Source organism: Oreochromis niloticus, linkage group LG11 (assembly GCF_001858045.2).
Source record: "Oreochromis niloticus isolate F11D_XX linkage group LG11, O_niloticus_UMD_NMBU, whole genome shotgun sequence".
In the NCBI taxonomy this organism is placed as follows: Eukaryota; Metazoa; Chordata; class Actinopteri; order Cichliformes; family Cichlidae; genus Oreochromis; species Oreochromis niloticus.
Genome location: NC_031976.2, coordinates 1,430,381 through 1,457,236, shown reverse-complemented (window position 1 = coordinate 1,457,236; position 26,856 = coordinate 1,430,381). Strand labels below are relative to the sequence as shown.

Sequence of the window (26,856 nt, the reverse complement as noted above, 5' to 3'; positions counted from 1 at the left end):
TGTTTTCCTCCTCAAGCCTCTTGTCCCCTGTCTGTCACTCTGCAGCCTCTGGAGCTACTGTGGCACTCCCTGGATGAGTGGCTGGTGCTCATCTCTACAGAGCTGGAAAGGAATAGGAAGAACCCATCTTCCTCCTCCAGCAGCGATATAGCCTCTCTGCTTCTGAAACAGCGTGAGTCAGAACATGCTGGGTCCACGCCAAAGCTTCCCTCCTTGCTGGATCATCAGATTGTCATCGAATCGGAGGCGTATGCTGACGGGGAGGACGTCATCTCCATGACAGCCAGTCGACTCAGTGCTGTTATCCAGGCTTTCTACATGTGTTGCTCCTGTCAGATGCCTCAAGGGTATGAGCTCTGCATCCCTCTGTCAGATCCAATGGTAGTAAACATCAGATGGCATCATTTGACATAGAGACCGTTAAGTATCAGTTTTAATCTAATAGACATGCAGCTATATAATGCAGAGAGTTTAATTTTCTTTTTATCATTTATCATTAGTTATTACTGTGGTAATACTGTTACAATACTACTGCTACATCCAACTACTGCTAATGCTAATGCTGCTAATGTGGTTGTTATGTAGAGGTCTTTCTGAGCAGAGGCAGAAAGGGGGTTGGTCTTGATAAGGCTCTGTCCTTTGAGTCACATCTTGCTGCTACAGTGAAAAAGGTTCAACAAAGACTGTACTTTTTAAGGAGGTTGAGAGGTTTTAATGTTTCATCTGAAATGATGACTCTTTTTTATAAAAGTTTTATTGAATCTGTTTTAACCTTCTGTATCATTGCCTGGTACGGTAATATGTCCTTGAATAATAAGACCAGACTTAGCAACCTGGTTAAAGTGGCTGGTCAGATTTCAGGGAGGCCTCAGGTCCAGCTTGTGGACTTTCATAACAGGCAGGTGCTGAGGAAGGCGACCTCTGTCCTGTTGTGTTCAGATCATCCTCTCTTTAATGATTTTCAACTGCTTCCATCAGGTCGTCGTCATAAAGTGCCTGCAGTGAAGACAAAGAGACATAGACTGTCTTTTGGTACCTACTGCTGTTATCATGGTTAATAACACTAAACCATAAGTGTTGTTGCCATTGCACACTGCACTTTAGTTGATGATAAAATTTAGGTTGTTTTCTCGGGGCTTATATTATTTTTTGTGTGTATGTGATGTGTTTGTTTGTTTGTTTGTTTATATTTCTGGATGGACATACTGCAAATCAATTTCCCGTTGGGGACAATAAGGTTACCATTGACCATTGACAGCCACAAAATTCTGTCTCTTCTAAGGAGTCGTATTAAAAACATTCTTTCAACCGAATGATCAAATGTTTTTAAAATCTTCTTGTGGTGAGATACTGAACTCCAAATTGTTCTTCGATGCGTTAATCAGAGTATGAATATGTGTGAATGTTAGATCAAGCATTCACACAGAAGAGTGTTTGTATGAATGTGTAGTGCTCAGGTGGAGTAGTACAGTGGTATATGTAACCAGTCACTGAGACTAACAGCTGTGTCCACATTCATAGAAGGAAAATGTTTTCAAATGGGGAAAGAGAACTGAGCTTGAAATTGTCAGGAAGTGACTGGAAATCTTCAAACAGCTCTAAAAGATGAAGAGACTTTGATCTGAAAACAGTCTAATCAGTTTCGTTATTACTTCACATGGAAAAAGTAAACACCTGGAGACAATACGGATACCAAATTCCAATCACCTTAATGGTTGTATATAAATCTGCAATCATTCTGGGATAAGGTTCTCTTAATTTTCAAGGACATATTTGGCCGTGGTATCCCTGCAAAACCCAAAATGATGTTTTTTTTGTACCCAGCATAAGGATATACATCGCTTCAGAATTTTACTATTGTAAGTAACAAAGTCATAATGAGGATAAATGTGATCCTCCGAGGACCGATCACGGCTGTATAGAGCAGAAGAAATACACTCCATGGAAAAACTGACTGAAGCACACACCCATAGCAAACTATGAACCAAATATCTATCTGGAAGTCAAAACACGGGTCAAAGCCTTATTTTTAACAAAATTCAACATATTTTATAACTTTAGAATCTAACTTTAGATTGTGAGGAAACCCTTCAGCCGTCAGGCTGTGGTTCGTCTGTGAAACCAGCTCCCAGACTGAATTCAGAAGGCATACCTTCCTAAAACCTTCCTTTTTAAAACATATAGCTAGGTTGTTGGGGGGTCTTCTTCACTCACCTCTTTTTACTTCTCATGTCTTTACACACCGCTGTTGCATTAAATCACTGGTAGTTATTAAACTCTGGCTCATGTTGCTCCAGCAGGTAGCAGCAGGTGGCTACCCTGATACTCACAGAGGTTTCTTCCTGTTAGAAGGGAGTTTTCTTTTCTGTTGGTGGCTTGAGTTAATCTGAAATGCACTGAAATGAAATATTTCATATTCATGTCAGGTCAGACTGACTGATCTGAGGCAGATTCCACTGGAAGCAGCCATGCTTCATCCTATTTGCTCCCACACTATTAGTGGACATTTATGGATTAGATCTATAAAGATGCTTAATTAACAAGGAAATGTGGACTGTTATTAAGATGTCAGCTGAAGTGAGCTGTCCATCTGTTTTTGTGGCTCTTGCCCTTTTCACTTTGCTCTGTCTTTTCTCTGGTTTCTGTTTCTCGTACTTTCTGACCTCTATCTGTTTCCACACCCAGAATGACATCACCCCGCTTCATTGAGTTTGTCTGCAACAATGATGATGTGCTCAAGTGTTTCGTTATCAGGTGAGTCAACATGGCTCTTTAACATACACATTAGAAAGTATGAATTGATCCAGAAACGTATTTTCTCTGAATTGATTTCCACTCTCATTTCTCTCATTTTTCCCCTCATATTTCTGTCTGGACCTCCTTAGAAATCCAAAGATCATCTTTAACCACTTCCACTTTCTCCTTGAATGTCCAGAGCTGATGTCACGCTTCATGCATATCATTAAAGGCCAGGTAAGACATAATCGGATAAATATATGATTACCTATTATGTACAAGAGAGAAAGAGAGATGCCTGGAAAGGTAAAGCCAGCCATCATTAGCCCTGCTTCTGCCTATAGAGACAGTGGTACAGCTCAGTTTCTGTAAACGCTTAAATAATTTTGATGAGCTAATAAAACCACCCTTTATTTCTGCTGAAAAGTTTCACTTCCTTCCTATAGTGTGCCAAGACCCTAAGAATAAGTACAGCAGTAGTAGTATTCAAAAGATTTCTCTATGGAACATTTCATCCGACTTCCCACGGTGCAAACTAGAAGTGCAGACCTGCATCTCTTCTTCTATATCAGCTCTGATTTTCATTTTCTCCAAGGCAAAGCCCCAGAGTTCTAGGTCAGGTGGTAACACTTCCTGACATTTTTTAGTTCATTATCACCCTTATTTTGTGATTGTCACCCCATTGACGACCCTACCACCCATTCTTGATCCCACATTTATTAATTAATGTGTAAGTTATTCATCCATCTTCTTCTGCTTGTCTGATGCTGGGTCATGGGGGCAGCAGCAGAGGCATTCATGCCTCTACAACATACAACAAGACAGCCCTACAACATCCAAAGCCTTCAGGGATTCAGTCCAATCCTCATCCACCCCAGGGGCTCTGGCACCAACAAGTTGTTTAACTGCCTCAGTGACTTCACCCAGAGTGATAGTCACTGCCTCGTCCACAGACTCTGCTTCCTCTACAGGGATGTGTCAGTGGGATTAAGGAGATCCTCAAAGTATTCCTTCTACTCCCCGACAATATCCTCAGTTGAAGTCAGCAGCGCTCCACCCACACTACACACATTGCAGTCAGAGGAACACTTTTACCTCCTCAGTCGCTTAAAGGTTTGCCACAAACTCTTCGAGGAAGTCCAAAAATCTTTTTCCATGGCATCTCTGAACTCTTCCCACACCCGGGTTTTGCTTCAGCAACCATCTGGTTTGTGGTTACCACCTTTACAGGCACCAACCACCTTGCAGCTGCAGCTCAGTGCAACAGCTTCAGCAATGGAGGTGCTGAACATGGGCCGTTTGGACTCAGTGTCCCCAGTCTCTCTCAGAATGCTGTCGAAGCTCTGTCGAAGATCTCGTGGGCCTCTTCCATGTGTTCCCAGCACACCCCCACTATACATTTAGGCATCCCAGGTCTGTCTAGCATCCTCCCCCGCTACTGACCCAACTCACCACAAGGTGGTGATCAGTTGACAGCTCAGCCCTGCTCGTCACCTGAGTGTCCCAAACATACTGCTGCAGATCTGGTGATAGGATTACAAAATCCATCACCCTGCAACCTCGGGTGTCCTGGTGCCACGTGCACTTATGGACACCCCTGTGTTCTAACATGGTGTTTGTTATAGACAAACTGTCGTTACAGAACACTGCTCGGGTTCAGATCTAGCTGACCATTCCTCACACTCACCCCCTCTCCAGTTCTCTCTGTTGCTAATATGAGCGTTTAAGTCTCCCAGTAAGATAGAGATTCCCCAGGTGAAGCACCCTAATGAGGGAGTTCAAGAAGACCGGGTACTCTGAACTGTCATTTGGTCCAGAAGAACAGACAACAGTCAGGACCTGTTCCCTGACCTAAAAGCATAGGGAACAAACCTACTTGTCCACTGGGAAAAACCCTAACATGCAGGGAGCAAGCTGAGGGGATACTAAAGATACCCACCCATCACCTCTCACCAAGGGCAACTCCGGGAATCAGTCCACCAGGATCTCCACCCTTGGCCGCTGCCCTGCACACATTGCAGCCTACCCCTACTGCACCCTCCGCGGGTGGTGGACCTACAAGTGGATGGGCCCATGTCCCTTTTTCGGGCTATGCCGGCCAAGCCCCATTGGCTAAGGCCTTGCCACCAGGTGCCCGTCCTCGGGCACCCTCCCCATGCCTGGCTCCAGGACGGCTCCCTGGTAACCCTATCCTGGGCAGGATGAACTGTTCCCTAGGTTTTTCTCTCATAGAGGTCTTTTGAATCGCTCACCCAAAATCAAGTGCACAAAGCAAAGTCCATAAAGACATGGATGAGCAGGTTTTTTGTATGGAAGAACTTGACTGGTCGCACAGAGTCCTAGCCTCAACCCCATAGAACAGCTTTGTGATTAATTACAGCAGAGAATGTGAGCCAGGCCTACTGTCTGAGTCTCCTGACTTCATAAGCCTACCATAATTAGGCTTAGAAGACACTGTCAGAACTTGTTGACAACAGATCCTTTAAGGCGCTTGAAAAAGAAGAAGAAAATGATCTTTGTAGCCAGCCTGCTTGTTATTCTGATGTAAATGAAACATCCATTCATCCATCCATCCACCCATCCACCCAGTCAGTCAGTCATGTATCTATTTATTTTCTTCCGCTTCTCTGGGGCCGGGTCGTGGGGGCAGCAGCCCAAGCACAGAAGCCCAGACCTCCCTCTCCCCAGCCATCTCCTCTAGCTTGTCCGGGGGAACACCAAGGCGTTCCCAGGCCAGCCGACAGATATAGTCCCTCCAGCGTGTCCTGGGTCTGCCCTGGGGCCTCCTCCCGGTGGGACATGCCCGGAAAACCTTGCCCAGGAGGCATCCTTGTCAGATGCCCGAACCACCTCAACTGGCTCCTTTCGATGTGGAGGAGCAGCGGCTCTACCCTGAGCCCCTCCTGAATGGCCGAACTTCTCACCCTATCTCTAAGGGAGAGGCCAGCCACCCTTCGGAGGAAGCCCATTTCCGCTACTTGTATTCGCAATCTAGTTCTTTCGGTCACTACCCACAGCTTGTGACCATAGGTGAGGGTAGGGGCATAGATCGACCTGTAAAGCGTCCGCATCACTGCAGCTGCAGCACCAATCCGTCTGTTGGTCTCCCGCTCCCTTCTCCCATCACTCATGAACAAGACCCTGAGATACTTAAACTCCTCCACTTGGGGCAGGGTCTCGTCCCTGACCCGGAGTGGGGACTCCACCCTTTTCTGGCTGAGGACCATGGCCTCAGATTAGGAGGTGCTGATTCTCATTCCCACCGCTTCACACTTGGCTGCGAACCGTTCCAAGGCAAGCTGGAGGCCATCACCTGATGAAGCCAACAGGACCACATCATCTGCAAAAAGCAGAGATGAGATCCTGAGACCACCGAAGTGAAAGCCCTCCGCCACTTGGCTGTGCCTAGAAATTCTGTCCATAAAAATTATGAACAGAATCGGTGACAAAGTCCGACTTATTGCCGGCTAAGCGGACCAAACTCTTGCAACGGTCGTATAAGGACTGAATGGCCCATAGCAATGGGCCAGACACCCCATACTCCCGGAGCACCCCCCCCACAGGACTCCCCGAGGGACACGGTCGAATGCCTTCTCCAAGTTCACAAAACACATGTAGCCTGGTTGGGCAAACTCCCATGCGCCCTCGAGTATCCTTGAGAGGATAAAGAGCTGGTCCAGTGTTCCAACAATGAAACAATGAAACAATAAAAGTTTAATGACAGAAAACACGTGGTTAAAGTCAGTACTAAGCAAACTGCTTTATGCACAGAACCTGTTTCAAAGTTGGATCAATGTGATATTATTTAGAAAAACACTGACAATTTTGTTTTCTTTAGCCAAATAACTTTATTTTACCATGCTGTTTATTTTGAAGTCACATCCATGTGTTTACCTGGAAAGAGTCTGTCTTCACATTTGACCTTTTGTGTCTGAACTTTTTTGTATCAGGGCTAATACAGAGAGATAGACTGCTATTCATATTCGAACCTGCAGCCAATTTTGAGCTAGCAATAAACCTAAAGTGGACATCTTTGATCTGTGGGAGGAAGCTGGAGAACCTTGAAAGAACACACTCAGACCAAGGGGAGGATGTACAAACTCCAACAGAGAGGTCCCGCCCAGCCGATGGATTTAAACCTTATTTATCTTGTAGTCCTGTGAGACTTTGAGTCACCCCATGTCATTTCATGATCAAGTGTTCCTTCCATGGCGAGAACACTTGTCTTAAGATAAGTTTATTCTGCTTCATAAATTTTTAATAGCTGTTCTAAGTTGTGTTAATTATCCCAACTCTTCAGTATTCATATTTGAGCTGCAGCATTAAAGTCCTGCTACCCATGGATCATAGCTCACCTGGGAGTAGGTCTTTGTTTTGATTACAGGCTTCCTTATTCCTCTCTCAGTGCTTGGAGAATAAAGGCATATGTTATGGAAATGGACCCCAGCCTTGTCTCTGAATTACAGATGAGCGTTTCAGCACGAAACACTTCCTGAGAAATCAACTCAGATTGAAAAATTCCCCAATCGTAACGTTGAAAACACAGCCAAGTGGTAATTAGTTTGAGAAAGTGCTGTGCAGTGTGAAAAAAAGTCTTGTCTTCCCGTCAGCCCTTTAAGGATCGGTGTGAGTGGTTCTACGAGCATCTGTTGGCCGGCCAGCCAGATTCTGACATGGTTCATCGTCCAGTCAATGAGAATGATGTGCTGCTCATCCACAGAGGTACAGACACACTTAAGCTGCTCATGTCCAGTCACTGATGTCATTTGCAGGGTTATGGATACGGAATGAGTTTGTGAATGTGGCCATGTGAGAGTTGTTGGCACAGTGTGAATCTTTACTATAGCTTTAGAACAGCTATCGCTAACTCTGCTTTTATTCTGTTTGGGGTATACTGTCATAAAAAATCATTATCAGTATGTTGACGTGTGTTCATTGATGTTATTTATGTTTTTGAGACTTGAGTACCTGCTAGTCAAAGCATTGAGATACTTCTTGTACCTATAGAGCACTTATGCTAGTATGAAATCACCGACTGATTGATCTCCACCTCAGTCTGGTGCAGCATGTGTTGATTTGTAACAAATGTAACCTCGCAGTTATATAAAGATACTTTAAGTTGCCAGAAAGCCCTCGATTGATTATAATGTAGGTACAATAACACCAAGTCATGAAGATACTTGCAAAACAAGTTATGTCTTTATTTTATATATAACTCCTTCATAAATCTTCTTCTCTAAAGTCTATTTACTAATGTAAGTAAATACATAAACATCGGCAATTACTTTTGGGCACAACAACAGCATTTAGTCAGCTTAGCTTATATGACTGGAGCGTCTGTCTGTAGGTCGTCTCTCAGGATTGCTGTTTGCCTGGCTGTTGCTTCTTTTTTGTTCATGACTGGTGGCTGTGATTCCCCATACTGGCATACTGATTGTGGTCCCTTGAGCTTACACACTCGTAACACCTGCCGCCCAGGCTGGTGTCGGCTTAACCCTTTGAGAGCCTCAACCCTGCAAAAACCACTGCAGCATGTTCCCAGCGGTGATGTCAGCTAAAGTGCAGTAAATAGTTAATGATTAGTTTATTAATTTACATTGCACAGACCTTAGAAAGTGGTTAAGAACCGTACCCCACGATACTGAAATAGTTAATTAAATACATTTAATAATGAAATGTGCTTGTGGGGATAGGTTAATTGGATAATCGAAATTGTCACTAGGTGTGAATGTGAGTGTGAATGGTTGTCTGTCCCTGTGTGTTGGCCCTGCGACAGACTGGCGACCTGTCCAGGGTGTACCCCGCCTCTCGCCCTATGACAGCTGGGATAGGCTCTAGCGCCCCCGCGACCCTGAAAAGGATAAGCGGAAGCGAATGGATGGATGGATGGATAACAATGAAATGTTTTGGTATCAATAACATATGTATGAAACTCGAGGTGCTAACTACTATTGTATTCATCTTTTCTTCATGTCTGAAGGACACCTGCTTGTCTTTAGTCTTATTTGTGATCATTATTATTTGTCTTCTAACATCCAAAGATTTTTATGGTCTGTTTTATAATATCTAACAAGCTTCATACAGTTAAGCAACAACAGTCACTCAGTCACATTGCTTTGCCACGAACACCTCAACATTTCTGCTCCCAGTTAAAGAGTTCACATTTTCTAACAGTTTTTTTATTGCTGGTTTTAATTCAAAATAAACTTTGAATTCACTTTGAATGTTTGACTGCAAAACAGTGGAGCATATGTTCAGTGTCCCCTTTGATAACCACCAGCTCCCCCTAGGACCCGCTGAAGACTATTGTTCAGATCATGGAAAGGGAGAAGGACATTATTTACAAACACTCCGTCATAGTGAGCTCTGGAGTCAAAGACTATTTTGCCAAGCTTTATTGTGTGCCATATGCCGAAAAACTGCAGATAACACCCCTCCTGTCCCATTTACATAGCTGGGTCCCACTCTGCATGATCACTGTCTAAGATCTTTTTGTGGGTATTGTTTCTTCTCCAAAGTCTGCCATCTCCTAGTGACATGGAAATCAATGGAGCAACCCAGTTTTTGCTTCTACCTTTATAAACTTTTCTGGCCATCATCTGTATGATTTTCTACTGATCTATAGATGGGGAAAGCTTCTTATCATTCTTTGTGTGAAGAAAGACAGACTTTCGTACATCTTCCAGGGATCTAGACTAACTTTTTGCCACGGTTGCAGGCGCACCAGCACAAAAGTTAGGTGCACCCAATTTTTCAACCGCAACGCTTAACACCACAGTTTTATATGTGCACTTTTATGGGGGGGGAAATTGCTGTCGATACAGACACTATTAATTTGTAAATGATTAATTAACAATCTTGTCAACACAAAGTTCTTTATTTGGAGCACATTTCTACAAGGAAGATAAGTTACTGAAAAACTGTTTGTGCTTAAAGTGCGTTGGCACTCTTTGGCAATACTGTAGACAATATTAAACTTAATCATCATCTTGGCTCCTCTGACGACCTGTTTGCTGTTGCATGCTGCAGAAAGGCAGTGGGGAGAGGGGACACTTGGGCAGTGCATTTATTGCAGCATATAATGTGTTTTCTGGATACACTGCTGTTTTTTCAGCATTCAAAGATTGATGGCCAGTCAGAGCTGGCTATGAATTTCAGATGGATCAGTCTTTAACTTAACACGAAAGTTATCAATAGCTCTTTTCATCTTTTCTTATTACCCACAGCTACATCCACTTCTGTCGGGCCTAGGCTGCTCACTAGGGCTGGGTATCATCACTGATTTCTATAATCCATTCGATTCTGGTTCGACTCACAAGGTCCTGATTCTATTCGATTTAATCATCTATCAGTACTGACACATGTGAGACTTCATCAGAGGTGTTGGTATCACAGCAGATGCCTTTGTGTCAAAGTAACTGAGGATAAAACACAGAAAAACATGAAGGAGATTTTCCTGGCCTGGTTTTTATAGCAGAAAACTCAAAAATATTCTGCAATTTTACATAATTTTAAAAAGTTTAAATTTCTTCAGTATTGAACAGCAGAAATCAGGCTTTCTTGTCCGAGGACATTTAATTAAAAAAAAAAAAAAGGAAAAAAAGACAGCGGCCAACAGCGCTGTAAACAACGGTAGACTGGCGGGAAATAAGCGCATGAATAATGTAGAAAACAGAGATTTGAGACGGGAAACTGTTCTTGAAGTACAGAGAGAGAGAGAGAGAGAGAGCTGTGCATGAAGTGTGATTTTTTTATCGTGGTGGAAGCAAAACAGCAAAAGTCAGAGGGAATTCATGACGATGTTTATCAAATGTGAAGCGTAGTTTGCTGCTGGTTCAGTGAATTTTGGTTGGAGAGAGACGAAACCTGCAGCTCAGAATCGAGCGCAAAAAAGACATAAACACAAAGCGCAGACCCGACGCATCAGAATCAGTGAGCTGTCGGGTTTCAGCCCCGACGGCGTGTCCATGTCCGTGTCCGTGCTGTCGGGAGAAGAGAAAGCTGATTCTGATGCGTCGGGTCTGTGTTTACGTCTTTGTGTGGAGTCCGTTTACCTGCTCTCAGCAGCCTCAGCCAATCCTGCTTCCTTTCCTTTTTCTTGTTGTAGTGCTTCTAACTGTTCCTCTATTTGTACTTTGGTGTCTATTGTTTTCTGAGAGAAAGCCACCTTTGCCTGTGCTGCTTTAACGTTAACTCCTATTGCTAAACCTTTTTATGCCTTTGAGCTACTCGAGGATCGTGAAAGAACATGGAAACATAGATCAAAGATTAGGAGATCAGAGTCTTTAACTGTCCTGGCTTCCTTCTTTGTATCTGAAGCGGTTTATCCCGCTAGCTAAACAATCAAGTATTTTCACAAAGACTCTTGGACCAAGAAGGTTGCATTGAGTTCACTGAGTCTTAACTTACATAAACTTAACTAAATAAAATACAATAATTTATAAATCTATAAATACACGTGTACTATATGTTTGCATAATTTGCATGTATGCACAAGTGAATGTTTACACATGTTTAAAACTACCTTGTACTCCACTATCGTCACAGAAAATTATCTACCCAGCAGACCCATTTTCATATTAGCAGAAAAGGCAGTATTATGCAGACATATTGTACATTTCCCCAAACATACGAGACACCTCAAAACTTACGGATATGATCTTTGTTAGTTTCCTAATATAGCAAAAAATGTCCTTTAACCATGCATCATTAGCAGCTTCTGCTCTCGCCCCTCTAGCCTGAAAAATGAGGGCTGTATAAATATATTTCTTGAAAAATGACATACAGAGGCCATAACATGAGTATTTTGAACTGGAATCATACCTGGGGTGTGTCTGATGATGTTTCACCAGTCCATAAAAACACAAATACACACAAGTACAAATACTGAGAAACTGACACCTGTTGTGGTAGCCATCACGTCCCTCTACCAGAGTCTCAAATCTTGTCAGGTGCAGGATGACTTCGAACACTTATTAAAGCTGCCAGTTGAGGCTTGAGCTATTTTTGGTTCAGACACAATTCCATTATTACAGCAGGGTTGGGATGGTCCCTGCTTTGCCAAGTAGAATTCAGGAGACATCAGGTAGGATCCACCAGGGCCTCAACCAGCACCTGGTTGAAGTACCTGACCCCAGCTGGAGGCTTTTCATATGTGTGAAACATTCATTGACAATGAAGAACACAAGGACACACAAGTAAGACTCAGAAGTCCTCCAAATGACCTTTGGGCTCTTGACCATTACCCAGGCTTGGCCAGCCAGCTTCCACCAATCAGCCCAGTAAGGCAGTTGTTGGCTAGGTTCTCCTCTCCAGCCAAACTGTGGCTGTGGGATCGATCCCTTTTCTGCTTTCTCAGGGAAACATATGTACCAAGGCCACCGAATGTAGCAAAAGGCATCATGTTGAGAGGGGGTTAACTCAGAAGAGTTCTCGGGTGGTTGAGCAGATCTAGTCTCAGATTGATGTCAGCCTCTTTGCGTGTGACCTGTTCCATCTGTCTTTGAGCTTGGGCTCACTCAACCAAAGGCATGACCACCTTGTAGCTACACAATGCTACCTGCTATTCACTATAGTTATTTGTGGCATATGCCATTACCTCTGGAAATGTAATACCTGGAAAGTCTTGAGATACAGTCTCCAGCTTCCTAGAGACTGTCTCTCGAGCTTTAAGGCTGCTCTGAGACACATTGTAATCAAACTACCAGTGATTTAATGCCAGCACCAGTGCTTTACAGGTAAGCTGTGGGGCATGACTGGGTATGCCAGCGTGTGTTAAAAAAGTATCTATACACCCTGACTAGCAGTGGGATCATCAGTTGCATTCTTATGAAATTGAGAGTTAATCTCTTCACTCAAAGAAACAAGGTTAAAATGTAACTTTATCCACATGGCACTAGTTATAAGTTGAATGTGTGTTGTATGGTGTAAAACCTAAAGTAACATGATAAAAGGTAACAAAGTATCTAATAAACTCTGTCTACTAGTGTCCTAACACAGAAACAAACGTGGAAACATACAGCAGGTCTGCCCAAAGCAGTTGGGCCACTGAAGGTTGAAAATACCATTGGTCAGACAAACAGGTCCAAAATGTGCACCACCTGAATGGGAAATGACAAGAAGACCCTTGATCATAAATAACATTCAACCCAGCTGAAGATCTGTATGAAAACGTTTGTTCTACAAAATATGAATTCTTTTTCCCGATATCACCATCAGATTCCATATTTAGGAGTAGCTGTGAGATGGTTTCAAAGTCCACCAATGAAAAACTCAAACAAGGCATTGCTGTTCGTTTCCATGGCGAGGAGGGTATGGTGAGTTGTCTGCAATTCAGCTGTTAACAGTATAAACAGTGAGTTGTATTGTAGTTTGTATTAAAGATACAGAGTACTCTCTATCTCTGTGTGTGTGCGCGCGTGTGTGTGTGTGTGTGTGTGTGTGTGTGTGTGTGTGTGTGTGTGTGTGTGTGTGTGTGTGCGCGTGCACGTGTGCACGTGTGTGTGTTTCAGGGCCAAGGTGTAGTTCGGGAGTGGTTTGACATTCTATCCAATGAGATCATCAACCCAGACTACGCTCTGTTCACTCAGTCAGCTGATGGTATGTGACATTTTTCTTTTAAGTCATAAGATTTCGGGTGTACAGAGTGATCCACAGAGTGATCTCATGCTATGTTTGTGTGACCACTGCTTGCTATTAAGATCACTTTGTATTGACGTGCTTGACCAGATGGGCCCGGGCACAGTTTAGTCGCACTTAGGAACTAGCATGGCTCCCGAATACTTGCTCAATGACGGCTGCCTCTGTAAAATCATAACTTACAAATTTGTGAGAGTAAAACGCATGACTGTATCCCCAGTTAATCTACAAAATGCATCCAGTCATGAAAGTCATGCTGTGCAAGAGCACTGTGTTAAAGAGAGAGAGGAGAGAATAAATGCCAGAGAGGAGCTGAGACGCTGAAACAAACCTAAGTGTACTTTTTGTGATAAGCAGGTGTGTGTGTGTGTGCGTGCGTGCATGTGTATGATCCACAGGTACAACATTTCAACCCAACAGCAACTCATCAGTGAACCCAGACCATCTGAACTACTTTCGATTTGCTGGTCAGATTCTGGGCCTCGCTCTGTACCACCGGCAGCTGGTCAACATCTACTTCACACGCTCATTCTACAAACACATACTCGGTAAGAATACCTGATGTTACCTACCTTTAAGTAATAAAAAAGTTTACTTGAGTTTTGCACCAAATGCCAGACTGATGAGAAACTCCCTTCAATGTTTCTCCAGGATCCGTGGAAAAATTAGTGTGTAAGTGATAATATCCAGAAACAGTTTAATATATCCCTACGCCTTTAATTTAATGTATTGACAAAAATATTAGCTCATCTGCCTTCACATGCATATGAACCTGAGTGGCATCCCATTTGTAATCCATAGGATTTCACATACTATTGGTCCACTCTTTGCAGTTATAACAGCTTCAACTCTTGGGAAGGCTTTCCACAAGGTTTATGGGAATTTTTGATCCAGAAGCATATTTGTGAGGCCTGGCTCACAGTGTCTGCTCCAACGTACCCAAAGGTGTTCTGTCAGGTCGAGGTCAGGACTCTGTGGACTGGCCTATGTAGACCAGTCAAGTTCTTCCACACCAAACTCGCTTATCCTTACATACATACCTGTACATCCCTTGATAGGAAGAATGTGTTGAGGCAATCTGTCTTCCTGGGCAGAGATATGTTAGAAGAAGCTGAGATTGCCCTGCCGCTCTGGGTTTGGTCAGCCTGAGCTCGCCCATCTCTTAGATCTCCAGCTTGTGACCCAGCACCCTTGGGTCAGAAGCTTGCTCATTTCTTTCATGCCAACTGGGACTGCTGGTAGAAGCTGCTTTGCTGGTGGAAGCAGCCAGCACACAGGTCGTGTTTTCCCCTTTAAATATCTTAGGCTGCTGGCCATGGGATAACTAGCTTGGCAACTAGGTATTCTGACCTCATGTTGCTGTCTACTGGGGGTGCAACATCTGCCCCATTTGGTGATCTGCACTGGGTGGAGTCCTCCTCCTTCTCCATGTCCTCCAGGTCATTGAGGCTGGAGTCGGCATCGCTCCCTGTGTCCTTGCTGCCCGGTTAACCCATGTTTTGATCCGGGAGGACCTCAAATGTTAGGAGAGTGTTTTTTTTTTTTTTTAATCATGTCTGCCCAGCTCGTAGTGGCTCGTAGGTGAAGCATATCACTTGTAGCAGTAGCAGCTGGCAAGCAGGCACCCTGACAGTTAGTCCCTGCTACTCTCAACCTCCATTCCAAGACCTTCTCTGGCACCAAAGCACAGCGGGGGCAGCCTTGAGGGTCCGCCAGAGAAGCCTGGCCATGAGTGTCCCTGCTCTAAATGGGGGCACCACATAATGAACGGGTGGGATGAAGCCTCTTTGGCTTTCGATTCTGACCGGCATGGGTAGGAGCCGTAGCCATGGTAACAGAAAGGTGTGAAACTAAGCTACACCAGGGCAGCTGTGGTTAAGGCCGAGCTAGTTACTGTGAAAATCAACATGTCATGACACGTTAGCTGAGTTCTACTAGCTAGTTCAGCTAATAACCTAATGCTGACCAATTAAGCTAACAACCTTGTCACTACCTGATCTGTACTGGAAACCCGATCCATACCACGCATGTGCGAAAGGCCATTACTTCCGCTCGAAGCATTCTACAATATGTTGCCGTTGGTTGAAAAGAGGTGAAACAATTTCAGTGGTGTGGAAACATTATGGGTTCACGGAGTCAGACGTGGATCAAATATTGTGCAGTATTTTGAAGTTCACTAAACATAGATGTTTACATTTTGCATTTATTTTTTATATTGCAAACATTTGCACTGTAATCAGTATTTGCACACTATTTTATATTATTTTTTGACAGTCTTTAAAGCCATTATTCAATACATTGTTATTGTTAAATAAATATCGTCAAATAATCCAGATCTCAATTTCAGTGAAAATAATCGTGATTATCATTTTTGCCATAATTGAGCAGCCCTAGGTCAGAGTATCTTTCAAGATGTTAATAATAATAAGTATCTCCTAAAATGTTTGCAGTAATGAAACATTTCAATATAATGTAGACAAAAACGGAAAAAAAGGTAGTTACGGATCGGGTCCGTACCGCGCATGTGCAGATGTTCTCTTCCTCTTCTGTTTCGTTTAATGGCAGTTTACTCCCCACTGTACGAGGATGCCGCCACTTACTGACCGAGCGAATGAGCCTTGTTGTAAACTGAAGTAGCGTCATTACAAATGCGTGTTAAATTTGATTTAGTGATAGTCGAGTGTGTTTATGCTTGTCTGTGTGGAGAGGATTGATTGGAATGTTGATGGTGATGTCCGCTATCACTGTCAATCGTCAGTAAACACTTAATCTGGCTGATGAATCTTCACGTGACATATTACTAAGTCTGTATTATTAAGCCTGTAATTAGGTGCCATTCTTCTTATTTTACAGCACTGTTGTTCAATCGGGGGAAGATGAAAGCATGAATTTGTTTGTATACGGAGGTATCCATTGTTTAAATGTCCCGGGCAGTCGAAAAAGAGGCAGAGCTGTCAAGAAATGCTACGAGCTAACTGGGCACTTACCGTGTCATTCAAATATATTAACCATCGCAATGTTGGCAAAGAGAGGAAGTGACGTAACATTTGCGCATGCGTGGTACTGATCAGGTTTCCGGTACGAATCGGATAGTGACAAAGCTAATGCTAGCCAAGCCCTGGAATCGACTAACCATCTAATGTGGTGTGACACTAGCATGGTTTGTGGCCTACTAACAAGCTGATGCTAGCTAGAGACTAGAAAGGCTTGCCATGATGCATTAGCCTAAGTTACACAAATGTTGGTTACCCTGCTAACTAAAACCAGGAAACCGCTGGAACAGCTTTCTTCTGTGATTGGTGTTCCACAGAATGTAACTATAAGTTCATTTGTTTTGAGGACATATTCAGTACAATCCAGCTAACACGTCTGGTTGGCCATGTTAGAATGATGGGGCGGAGGCCTGACCACGTCTCAACAGATCTGTCATGGACACACATGATGTCACTGGAGCTGATCATGCCAAGGTGATTCCCATACTGAAACACCGAGCAAAGTTAGAGAAAGAGCCAGTGACAAGGCCATGGGCGGTCAAGGCACCCTGATGCATGTGGGGAGTGATGCCTGTCTGCTCCGATCCACCAAATAAAGCACTGTAACTCGCTGAAAGTTTTAATGCTGGTTCTGATAGAAAGGTGTCAGGATACACACTGAATCACTTTTTGTTGCACACCAGTCAGGGTTGTTCATGCTGAGCCGTGTCCACCACTAAAACTGCTAATAATGGCCACATGAGCATCATAACTGGAGCAATGGAAAAAAGTGGCTTAATCTGATGAATCATGCTTTCTTTTACGTCGCCCACCTGAGGAAACATCCTGTGCCAGAATGCTCTATGGGAAGACGGCAAGCCAGCAAGAGGCAGTGTGATGCCTCGGGCGGTGTTCTGCTGGAAACTTTGGGCCCTGCCATTTATGTGCATGTTACTTTGACATGTACCATCTACACAACCACTAGTGCAGACCATGCACACCCTGATTATTGGTCCGTCTTTCAGCAGGATGAGGAGCACAATGAGTATGAGGTGTTGACATGGCCTCCGAATTCCCCAGATTTTATAGTGTAATATGACTTTTTTTTAAATATCAGATTATATCACCTCCTTGGATCCAGTGTTTTTGTTTCTAGTGCTACGTTGTGTCGTGACTAGAGCAGGGCGATATGACCAAAAATATTCATCATGATATACATTTGAAAATTTGCGATAACGATATAACTGACGATATAATTGACACTAGACAAAATACTTTACAACTCCACAACTTTATTAGTGCAAAAAACCCCATCAATGTATTTTCACTTAAACAAGCAGCTGTTTTTTGTGCATTAAAGTTATATAAAAATGTAACAGTGCAAATTCCTCGCTGACAGTTTAACCAAAAGGCATTTCCTTTTTTTTCCATATATTTTTATTGAATTTTTTTTTTTTTTATATAGAGCACAATACAAACAAATATAGAACACCCTCACATTCACACACCCATCCATACATCAAACCTGCCTACATCACATTCAAATGTAGAAATGAGCATAATACTCACAGTAATACAAAAACACAATGAGTTAAGATAGAGAAGATTTTCCCCTCCTTCCCTTCTTCTTCATAAATGTCCTTCACCTCCACTCCCTAAAATATCCATATATGGCTTCCACATATTCACAAAGTCCCATTGTTTGCCCTTGGCAATATATGTTAGTCTATCCAGGCCTAGAGAAACTGCAATTTCCTTCTTCCACAGTCCCATGGAGGGAGCATCCATACTCTTCCAACATAGCGCAATGGCTCTTCTGGCTTGAAGTAGTCCATAGTCCAGTAATTTAGTTTTTTTTCCCGATTGCTTAAATTCCCTTGGGTATATTCCAAGTACACAGAGTTTTCCTTTTAAAGGGATTTTCACCTTAAACACTTCGGACAGATATTTGATAACATCTTTCCAAAAGTCCTGGATTTTAGGACATTCCCATAGACAATGAAGAAGAGTTCCTTTTTCAACGAAACATTTAGTACAGATGTCCGGAATATCATTGGACATATGATGAAGTTTGACAGGTGTTATATAGGTTCTCATGAGCCATTTATATTGCAGTAGTTTAAAGCGTGTGTTTATTGTTTGTTTTTGTGCTTTTAAGCAAGCCTGGTTCCAGTCATTTTCATCTATGTCCTCTTGGATCTCCCTTCTCCAAGCATCCAGTTTATCTGCTGCTGAGTCTTTGGAGGAAAGCATCAGTAAATTATAATATATAGAAAGAAAAGCTTTCCCTCTTGTATTCTTAGTGCATGCCTCCTCTATTTTTGTTAATGGCGGACGTTCATCACTCCTTTGCAGTTTTGATGACAAATAGTTTTTCAATTGTAAATATTTAAAAAAGTGTTTTGGGGGTATTAAATATTTTTTACATAACTGATCAAATGTGAGCAGCATGCCGTCTGCATATAGGTCTTTAATTTTTTGAATGCCTTTATTTTTCCATATTTTAAATCCTCCATCACTTTTACCAGGCGTGAACTTTTCATTTCCCCAAATAGGGGTAAATTGCGAAAGCGATGGAGGATCGCCCACATATTTATGAGCTGCATGCCAAATTATAATTGTATTTTTCAAGAAAGGGTTCCTCGTATTTTTTCTTAATGTCTGAAGAATATAGAAAAGTGTATAAAGGAAGATCTGGAACAGATTTTTGCTCAATGTCAACCCAGGCTGGAGGTGTTGTTGGGCAGAAATAATGGGTGGCTGATGTTAGTTGGGCAGCCATATAATACCATCTGAGGTTGGGGACTTGAAGACCTCCTCTGTCATAGGGCAAGTAAAGTAGCTGTAAGCGGAGCCTTGCCTTCCTATTATTTCAAATAAATTGGTTAAATAGTTTGTTTAAACTGTTAAAAAAAGAAGCTGGTAGAGGCAACAGAAGTGTTTGGAAGTAATATAAAAATTTTGGTAAAATTGTCATTTTTAGGATATTTATCCGGCCTATCATAGATACAGGCAGGTTTGTCCAACGGTTTAGCATTTCTGTGACCTCTTCTACAAGGGGATCATAATTTATTGAGGTTATGTCCTTAAGGCTTGGGGTGATCTTAATGCCTAAATATTTAAAGCCTGTTGTAGTTGTTTTAAATGGGGTGGTCACCACAGGGCTTCTTCTTTCTTCTTCATTAAGAAACATTAATTCTGATTTAGAATTGTTAATTTTGTATCCTGAAAATTCTCCAAATGTTTTTATTAGTGTCCCTAATTTAGTAACATTATCTTTCAGATCAGTCAAAAAAAATATAATATCATCTGCAAATAAAGAAATTAGATGGTCTCTTCCTCCAATTCTGATCCCTGATATTCCTGCATTTGCTCTCACAGCTATGGCCAGAGGTTCTATTGCTAACACAAAGAGAATTGGTGACAGAGGGCAGCCATGCCTGGTTGATCGCTGTAAATTAAAGGGTTTTGATATGTTATTATTAGTTAAAACTTGTGCTGTTGGATGTGTATACAATAATCGGATCCATTTCAGGAATGTTTCACCTAGTCCATATTTGGGGAGCACTTGTAAGAGATAATTCCATTCTATTCTATCGAAGGCTTTGCACGCATCTAGTGATAGCAGCGCAGTGTCCTCCCTATTGTTTTTCTCATAAAGTACATTGAGGACACGTCTTATATTATTCTAGCCTTGTCTCGTTTTAACAAAACCTTGTTGATCGTCTGTTATCAAATTAGGCACATATTTATCTAGTCTCCTAGAGAGTGCTTTACACAAAATCTTTGTATCACATCCCATAAGACTAATACCCCTATAAGAGGAGCATTCAGTTGGAGGCTTATTTGGCTTCAATAAAAGGGTTATTGTAGCTAATCTCAGTGAGTCTGGGAGTATTCCGAACTTATACGACTCCTCATACATGTTAAGAAGTGGCTGTATTAACTTATTTTTAAATGTTTTATAGAATTCCATTGGAAGTCCATCAGGGCCAGGCGTTTTGCCGCTATTCAGGTCGTCTATGGCTTCTGACAGGTCTTTTATTGTTAAAGGACTATCGAGGGCTGTTCTATCCTCTTCCGAGAGGGTTTGAAATTTTAACTGATCAAGAAATGCATCTTGTGTTTCTCTGTTTCCTGTATATTCAGATTTGTATAAAGATTGATAAAACTCTCTGAAATTTTCGTTTATTTCTAAAGGGTCCGTTGTTATAATACCCGATTTGGACTTTATGTGGGTGATGGCTTTTTCTGCTTGCATCTTTTTTATCCTCCAGGCCAATAATTTTCCTGCCTTCTCTCCTTGGTCTTAAAATAATTGTTTGGTCCACATTAAACTTTTTGCCACTTTCTCTGCTGTTAATTTATCATACCTGGCTCTTAGAATAGTCAGATTGTTCAGTTTAGTGGGATCATTGCTCTGGTAAAATTCTGTTTCATTACATTTAATTTGTCTTTCTAACGATTTTAATTCTTGGTTATATTGCTTACTCTTGTTGCTACTGTAGCTTATAATTTCCCCTCTTATGTAAGCTTTAAATGCTTCCCACCTAATACTAGCTGTGGTTTCATCTTTATTTATTTGAAAATATTGATCAATGTGAGTTTCTATAAATTTGACAAATGATGGGTCCTTTAACAAGAATGTTTGCATCCTCCATCGCTTTACACCTTGATCAACTTCACCCAATTTAACTGATAGACATACTGCAGCGTGGTCACTAATCACAATACTGTTATACCAACAGTTCTCAACACAAGGTAGTAACTCTGTAGAGATAAGAAAGTAGTCTATCCGCAAATGACTTTGATACGAACTAGAATAACATGAAAATTCCCTGTTATTTGGATTCCTTGTCCTCCAGACCTCATTTATTCTCAAATCTTTCATATAGTTAAAAAGTATTTTTCTAGTCTGGGTATGAGTAGTGTCAGTTTGAGACGACCTATCCAGGTTAGGGTCCAGGGCACAATTGAAGTCCCCTCCTATGATATAAAGGCCCTCCAAGGTTGATATTGTGAGAAATAGATTTTCATAGAAGGATGGGTTATCCTCGTTGGGGCCATAGATAGGGATGGGTATCGAAAACCGGTTCTTGTTGAGAACCGGTTCCCACTGTTTCAATTCCTTGGAATCGTTTGCCATTTTTGCAAACGATTCCCTTATCGATTCCAGTCGCCCCGAATGACATCACCACGTTGCGGAGCGAGAACGAATGACAACAGGGCAACTTGCAATACTTGCAAAGTAGATATTTCATTAAGGGAGGAAACACTACGAATATGCAAAAGCATTCGCTCACAAAACCGCTCCGGACTCGTGAATCTCAACCCAGCAGCAGCAGCGGTAACGTTTGCACGTCATCTCCCGTTAATGCGGCAGGTAAATAATCAACTAACAGTGCATATTATGTTAGCGCGATCTGCTTTATTACAAAACCTGCCATTACTGTGCATTTAGGTGACCGTGATGAGAGAGACAGACAGAGTCTGGCTGGCGCTCGCTGGCAGTTGTCGCTGCAGTCCACCGGTAGCGTCTCTTTTCAGGCCCGAATGTCACCGAGCAGTGACTAAGTTTGTGGTCAAAACCTTGCAGCCATTTGCCACAGCAGATGGTGAGTGAATGTGTTTAATTGTAGGCAGGGACATTACTGGATATTCTTGTGTAATTGCTACAGAATAATTTATGTTATACTTTGTTATTGCTACAGAAGAATATTTATTTTATTATTTTACGTTTATAATTTTCCCCGGGGACCCTGTGACACCCCATTGAAGAGCCGTAGGCTGTGGATCTCTTAAGATCTCACTGTTGGGTTTGTAAGGCCATGTTACTCCTAAATTTCTATCTTGTTGAAAGAGAAGATATAAAACAGTTCTAAGCTAATCGACCTTAGTGTTCTCCTTTTTTTAAAACAAGAATCGATAAGAGAATCGATAAAGAATCGAATCGTTAAACAGAATCGAAAATGGAATCGGAATCGTTAAAATCTTATCAATACCCATCCCTAGCCATAGATATTTATCAGGTTTATTTCTAACATGGACATACAGCCCTGCACAATTACATATCTCCCATTTGGATCTGTAATCACCCTCATAGTTTGAAATGGGATTGACTTATGTATAAGAGTAATGACTCCTCTGGCATGTCTAGTAAAAGAAGAGTAATATACCTGAGCCTGCCATCTTTTGGTTAATAAATGCATCTCTGATGCAGTAAGATGAGATTCTTGTAGGAAAATAATTCAAGAGTTGAAATGTTTTAGTCGGTTTAATACTTGTTTCAGCTTAACGAGCTTCCGTATCCCCCTAACGTTCCAGGTCGTAATATTAACATTCAAAATGTTTTCTTTAGTTGTCCTCTCCATAAAATATTGTCAGACTGTTTACTGAAATAAACAAAATGAAGTAAAAATTGAAGAAGCAGGTTTGCACATACATTCACACACTCACACATACCAGATAAAGAGCTTGTAAACAATTTCTGATTGAACATTTGCGTTTCCTTGTTGGAAATGTCTCCCCCCTCCCTTGAACAAATTATTTGGAGGACGTTAATCCACATCACTGAGGAGTAACTAGTCAACGCGACCTCTCCAAAACCCCATAGATCAGACAGTGTACACTAACCATATAATGATACTGATTTTCCCCCATAATAAAGTAAAGTTTACCCTTGGTAGTACAAAACAAAACAAAACAAAAAGACTTAGTTAAGGTTTAGCTGTTAATATATAACCCCAAAACGATTGCGATTAAACTCAGAACGACTATGCGCTTAAAAACGCCCAGTTATGTTAACATAAGTTCCACATAAATTTGAACTCAAAATTGTATCTGTCTCTCATCAGTGACTCAATTACTGGTCGGTTATGTTGAAGCAGAGGCAGTCTTATGGAGTGTCTTAATGGTTAACCTATTGTTTAACCGACTCACTGGTGATGAGCATCCTCTGCTGTTTCCGTCGGCAGATTCTTGTAGAATTCTTCGGCCTCTTGAGGTGTTGAGAAGAGGTGGATCTTTCCACCGTACAGGATCCTGAGTCTGCATGGGTTGTGCTGGAATCCACGGAAGGCGTTGATATCAATAAACCGCTTGACAACCGGGTGAAATCCCCGTCTGATCCGAACCGTCTCCGCAGACAGATCCTGCGCAAATGTGATCTTGGCCCCATCATGTGCAATTTGTTGTTTTCTTGCTTCCCGATATACCAGTTCCTTCTCTTGGAATTTTAAGAAGCGAACATGCACCGCTCTGCTCTGGTTTGGTTTCCCGGAGGCAAGCATGCGATGCACTCGCTCCAGTGTGAATGACTTGTCGGGCGCTAGCCCCAGCCACTTAGGAAGCATGATGTTAATAAAGTCGAAGAGTGATTGCTGCCCCTCTGCTCCCTCTTTTATGCCGAAGATGCGCAAGTTCTTTCGTCGTCCACGGTTTTCCAAATCATCTGTTTTGGCTTCAAGAAGTGCGATTCGTTTGATAGCCGAGTTCAGTGACGTTTCTGTTTTTTCAAGTGTGCTTTCAACTTCGGCAATGCGGGCTTCGGCCTCCTCGATATGAGCCCCCTGGTTCAATATGTCTTGCTTTACCTCCGAGACTTTACCCTCCAGTGCAGTCACAGCGCCTGCCATCCCCGTCAGTCTTACATCGATGCTGTCCAACTTGGCTCCAAAATCCGACCGGAGTGATTTGAGTTCATCCAAAACTTCGGCTAGGCTAGCCATGTTAGCATCTGTGTCGGATGTCGATGGTGTAGCGCCTGTCTTGCGTCTTCGGGTAAAGATTTCACACTGTTTCACAGATGAAGCTTTTGACATGTCAGTGCCGTATATTCCAGACTACCCTAACCGCGTATACAAGGGTTTTTTATGGAAAGTTTGTACACTGTCTTGGGAGCGACCCCACTAAGCTGCCATCTTAAGGCTTGGCCACGTGACCCCCCACCAAAAGGCATTTCCAGTGGAAATTGGCCGACATATCCTCAGCATAACCATGTATAATATCCACAAAACTTAAAAAGAGGTTATACACACACAATACGGTAATATTATGTTGAAGCACAGTACGTATATCTCCGCGAGGCTCCTGCCTACGATAGCCGTAATGCTCCGACAATCCATCAAGCGGTGCGGCTTCGTAGTTTAGCAAAGTCATAATAAAACATTTGACAGATTTTCGAGCGCCGTGTACATAAAATCGTCTCGAGGTCAGTAAACACAACCAGAATTCATACATAAGGCACATGGGATTATAAGGGACACTGTCGATTTTCAGAAAAATCAAAGGATTGATTTTAAGTGTGCCATATTTTCCAAACAACACGGTAATAACGACGGCCCGCTAGCATGCGCTACCAAAAATAGTGCTTTGTTGTGTATCTGACGGACGAAAGCTAAACCAGTTCCACACCACTGAAGTTGCAGCATTTTTACAAACCAATTCTGGTTCATCTGTTTCATTCAACGATCCGCTTTCGCTCTTCTCATTCTGCGTCGCCGCCATGTGCGTATGTAAACATAGGCACTGCGCATGCGCGTTTTACCCACATTCTATCGCGATATTTAATTTTCCTATCGTTGCCCAAAATTACACCGGTATTACCGTGAACGGTATGATATAGCCCAGCCCTAGTCGTGACATCTTGTCTTGTGCGTTTCTCAGGTATCCCAGTGAATTACCAGGACGTGTCATCTATCGATCCAGAGTATGCTAAGAATCTGCAGTGGATCTTGGACAACGACATCAGCGATCTGGGCCTGGAGCTCACCTTCTCAGTAGAGACTGATGTGTTTGGGGCGATGGAGGAAGTGCCACTAAAACCTGGAGGGACTAGCATCCTGGTCACCCAGGACAACAAGGTCAGTCACCACAAATACAGTCTGACGTGTTCCAGTGGAATTCAGGAACTTATTTGTTTGGTGAAAGGATGAAGCGTAACCCTGTACGTCATCTATATTTGCCACAGTGTTTCCTGTTGCTGTTGTTTAACGCAGAGCGCTAAAAATGACATGTATGTATAAACTCTGTCTTTTGCATTTCTGTCAGTCAGCATCTCTTCAGGTTTGGTGTCTTTGTGTGCCTCTTCTGTTAGGCCGAGTATGTGCAGCTAGTGACAGAGCTGAGGATGACACGAGCCATCCAGCCTCAGATAAATGCATTCCTGCAGGGATTTCACACCTTCATCCCCGCCTCGCTCATTCAGCTCTTTGACGAATATGAACTGGTTAGTCTTCCTCCTCAAGTTTCTCTTCTTATTAGTTTTATCCTTGTTCTTTCCTCACTCGCACCACATTCAGACCTCAACACCATGAGATTTTAGGCTGGTTGGTTTAACAGCATTAGATCCACCATCCAGCTGGGGCCTTCGTGTGTGGAGGTGCCGTGTTGCTTCCAGGTACAACCACACTTTTTGGTGTTTGGGTTGGTAAAATGGCCATATTAATTGGCCACAGTCACACATAGTCCCACTGCAGTGTGTGTCATGTTTGACTGTATTGCTCAACCATCCATTGAACTGTGGGAGGAGCTCTGTGCTTTCCTGTTGTGTTTGTCTCAGTATCTTTTCTTTTCTCTCTCTCTGCACGTTGCTGCATCGTTGCATATACGCGCACACATACAGGAGCTCCTACTATCAGGGATGCCAGAGATTGATGTGCAGGACTGGTGTAGGAACACTGACTACACCAGTGGATATGACGCTCAGGAGCAAGTCATCCAGGTGGGCCCCTCTGCTACCACACAAGAACCAAATCCTTGAACACAAGACCTGAGTCAACCAGAGACACCTTCATATTTTTATTGAGTACTTTGCAAAGAATTCTCAGAAAAAATATTTATCACCTAACATAAATGTTTGAAATGCAAAACTATGAAAAATAACCTTTGAAATTCCTGAAAAACACTAAATCTGTGCCTGTGACTGTACTTTAAACTGAGTGTTTCCTAATTTTGACCAGAGAATCTCTTCACCTGCTCTGACAGCCAGATTTCCTCTCACATTAACATTTTACTCTACAATACGTGAAGCTGACATGGACTTTACACATAGCTTTTATTTGTCACGCTCTGCTTAATTTTGAACACAGTTCCTTCTAAAATGTACTAGAACCTGAATACAGGCATAGACTTCCTCTGTTATTTCAACATTTCACATTTTGATTTGGTTCAGTTCAGCATCAAATCACACACGAGGTAAAGACAATAATACAACAATCAAACGGGGACCCTTTGAGCAAGCACTTGGCAATAATGGGAAGGAAAAACTCCCTTTTAACAGGAAGAAACCTCCAGCACAACCAGTTCAAGGAGGGGCGGCAATTTGCTGCAACCAGTTAGGGGTGATGGGAGGAATGCGGGACAAAAAAATGGAAGGATCCAGAGATTAATAACAAATGATTACATGCAGAATGGTGTTTAAGCATAAAGTGAGTGAAGTACTCAAAGCTTTCCATTCTTGGGAATCCCCCAGCAGCATAGGCTAGATGGATGGATGATGGATGGATAGATG

At 42.5% G+C, this 26,856-nt stretch overlaps 1 protein-coding gene across 4 annotated transcripts in view; it reads left to right on the top strand.

Annotated features, from left to right (window-relative positions):
* Window positions 1-26,856, top strand: part of hace1 (HECT domain and ankyrin repeat containing E3 ubiquitin protein ligase 1) — a 47,413-nt gene that overhangs the window by 14,256 nt on the left and 6,301 nt on the right. For 3 of the 4 annotated variants that reach the window (XM_003454854.5, XM_005459392.4, XM_025911830.1), the window contains 10 exons: window positions 46-347; window positions 2,686-2,754; window positions 2,886-2,973; window positions 7,347-7,458; window positions 12,955-13,052; window positions 13,248-13,335; window positions 13,773-13,922; window positions 25,011-25,207; window positions 25,441-25,572; window positions 25,969-26,067. In XM_003454854.5, coding sequence (XP_003454902.2) covers window positions 46-347; window positions 2,686-2,754; window positions 2,886-2,973; window positions 7,347-7,458; window positions 12,955-13,052; window positions 13,248-13,335; window positions 13,773-13,922; window positions 25,011-25,207; window positions 25,441-25,572; window positions 25,969-26,067 — 1,335 coding nt within the window. The remainder of the gene's footprint in view (window positions 1-45; window positions 348-2,685; window positions 2,755-2,885; window positions 2,974-7,346; window positions 7,459-12,954; window positions 13,053-13,247; window positions 13,336-13,772; window positions 13,923-25,010; window positions 25,208-25,440; window positions 25,573-25,968; window positions 26,068-26,856) is intronic. The other variant, XM_019364639.2, reaches the window with a different exon arrangement.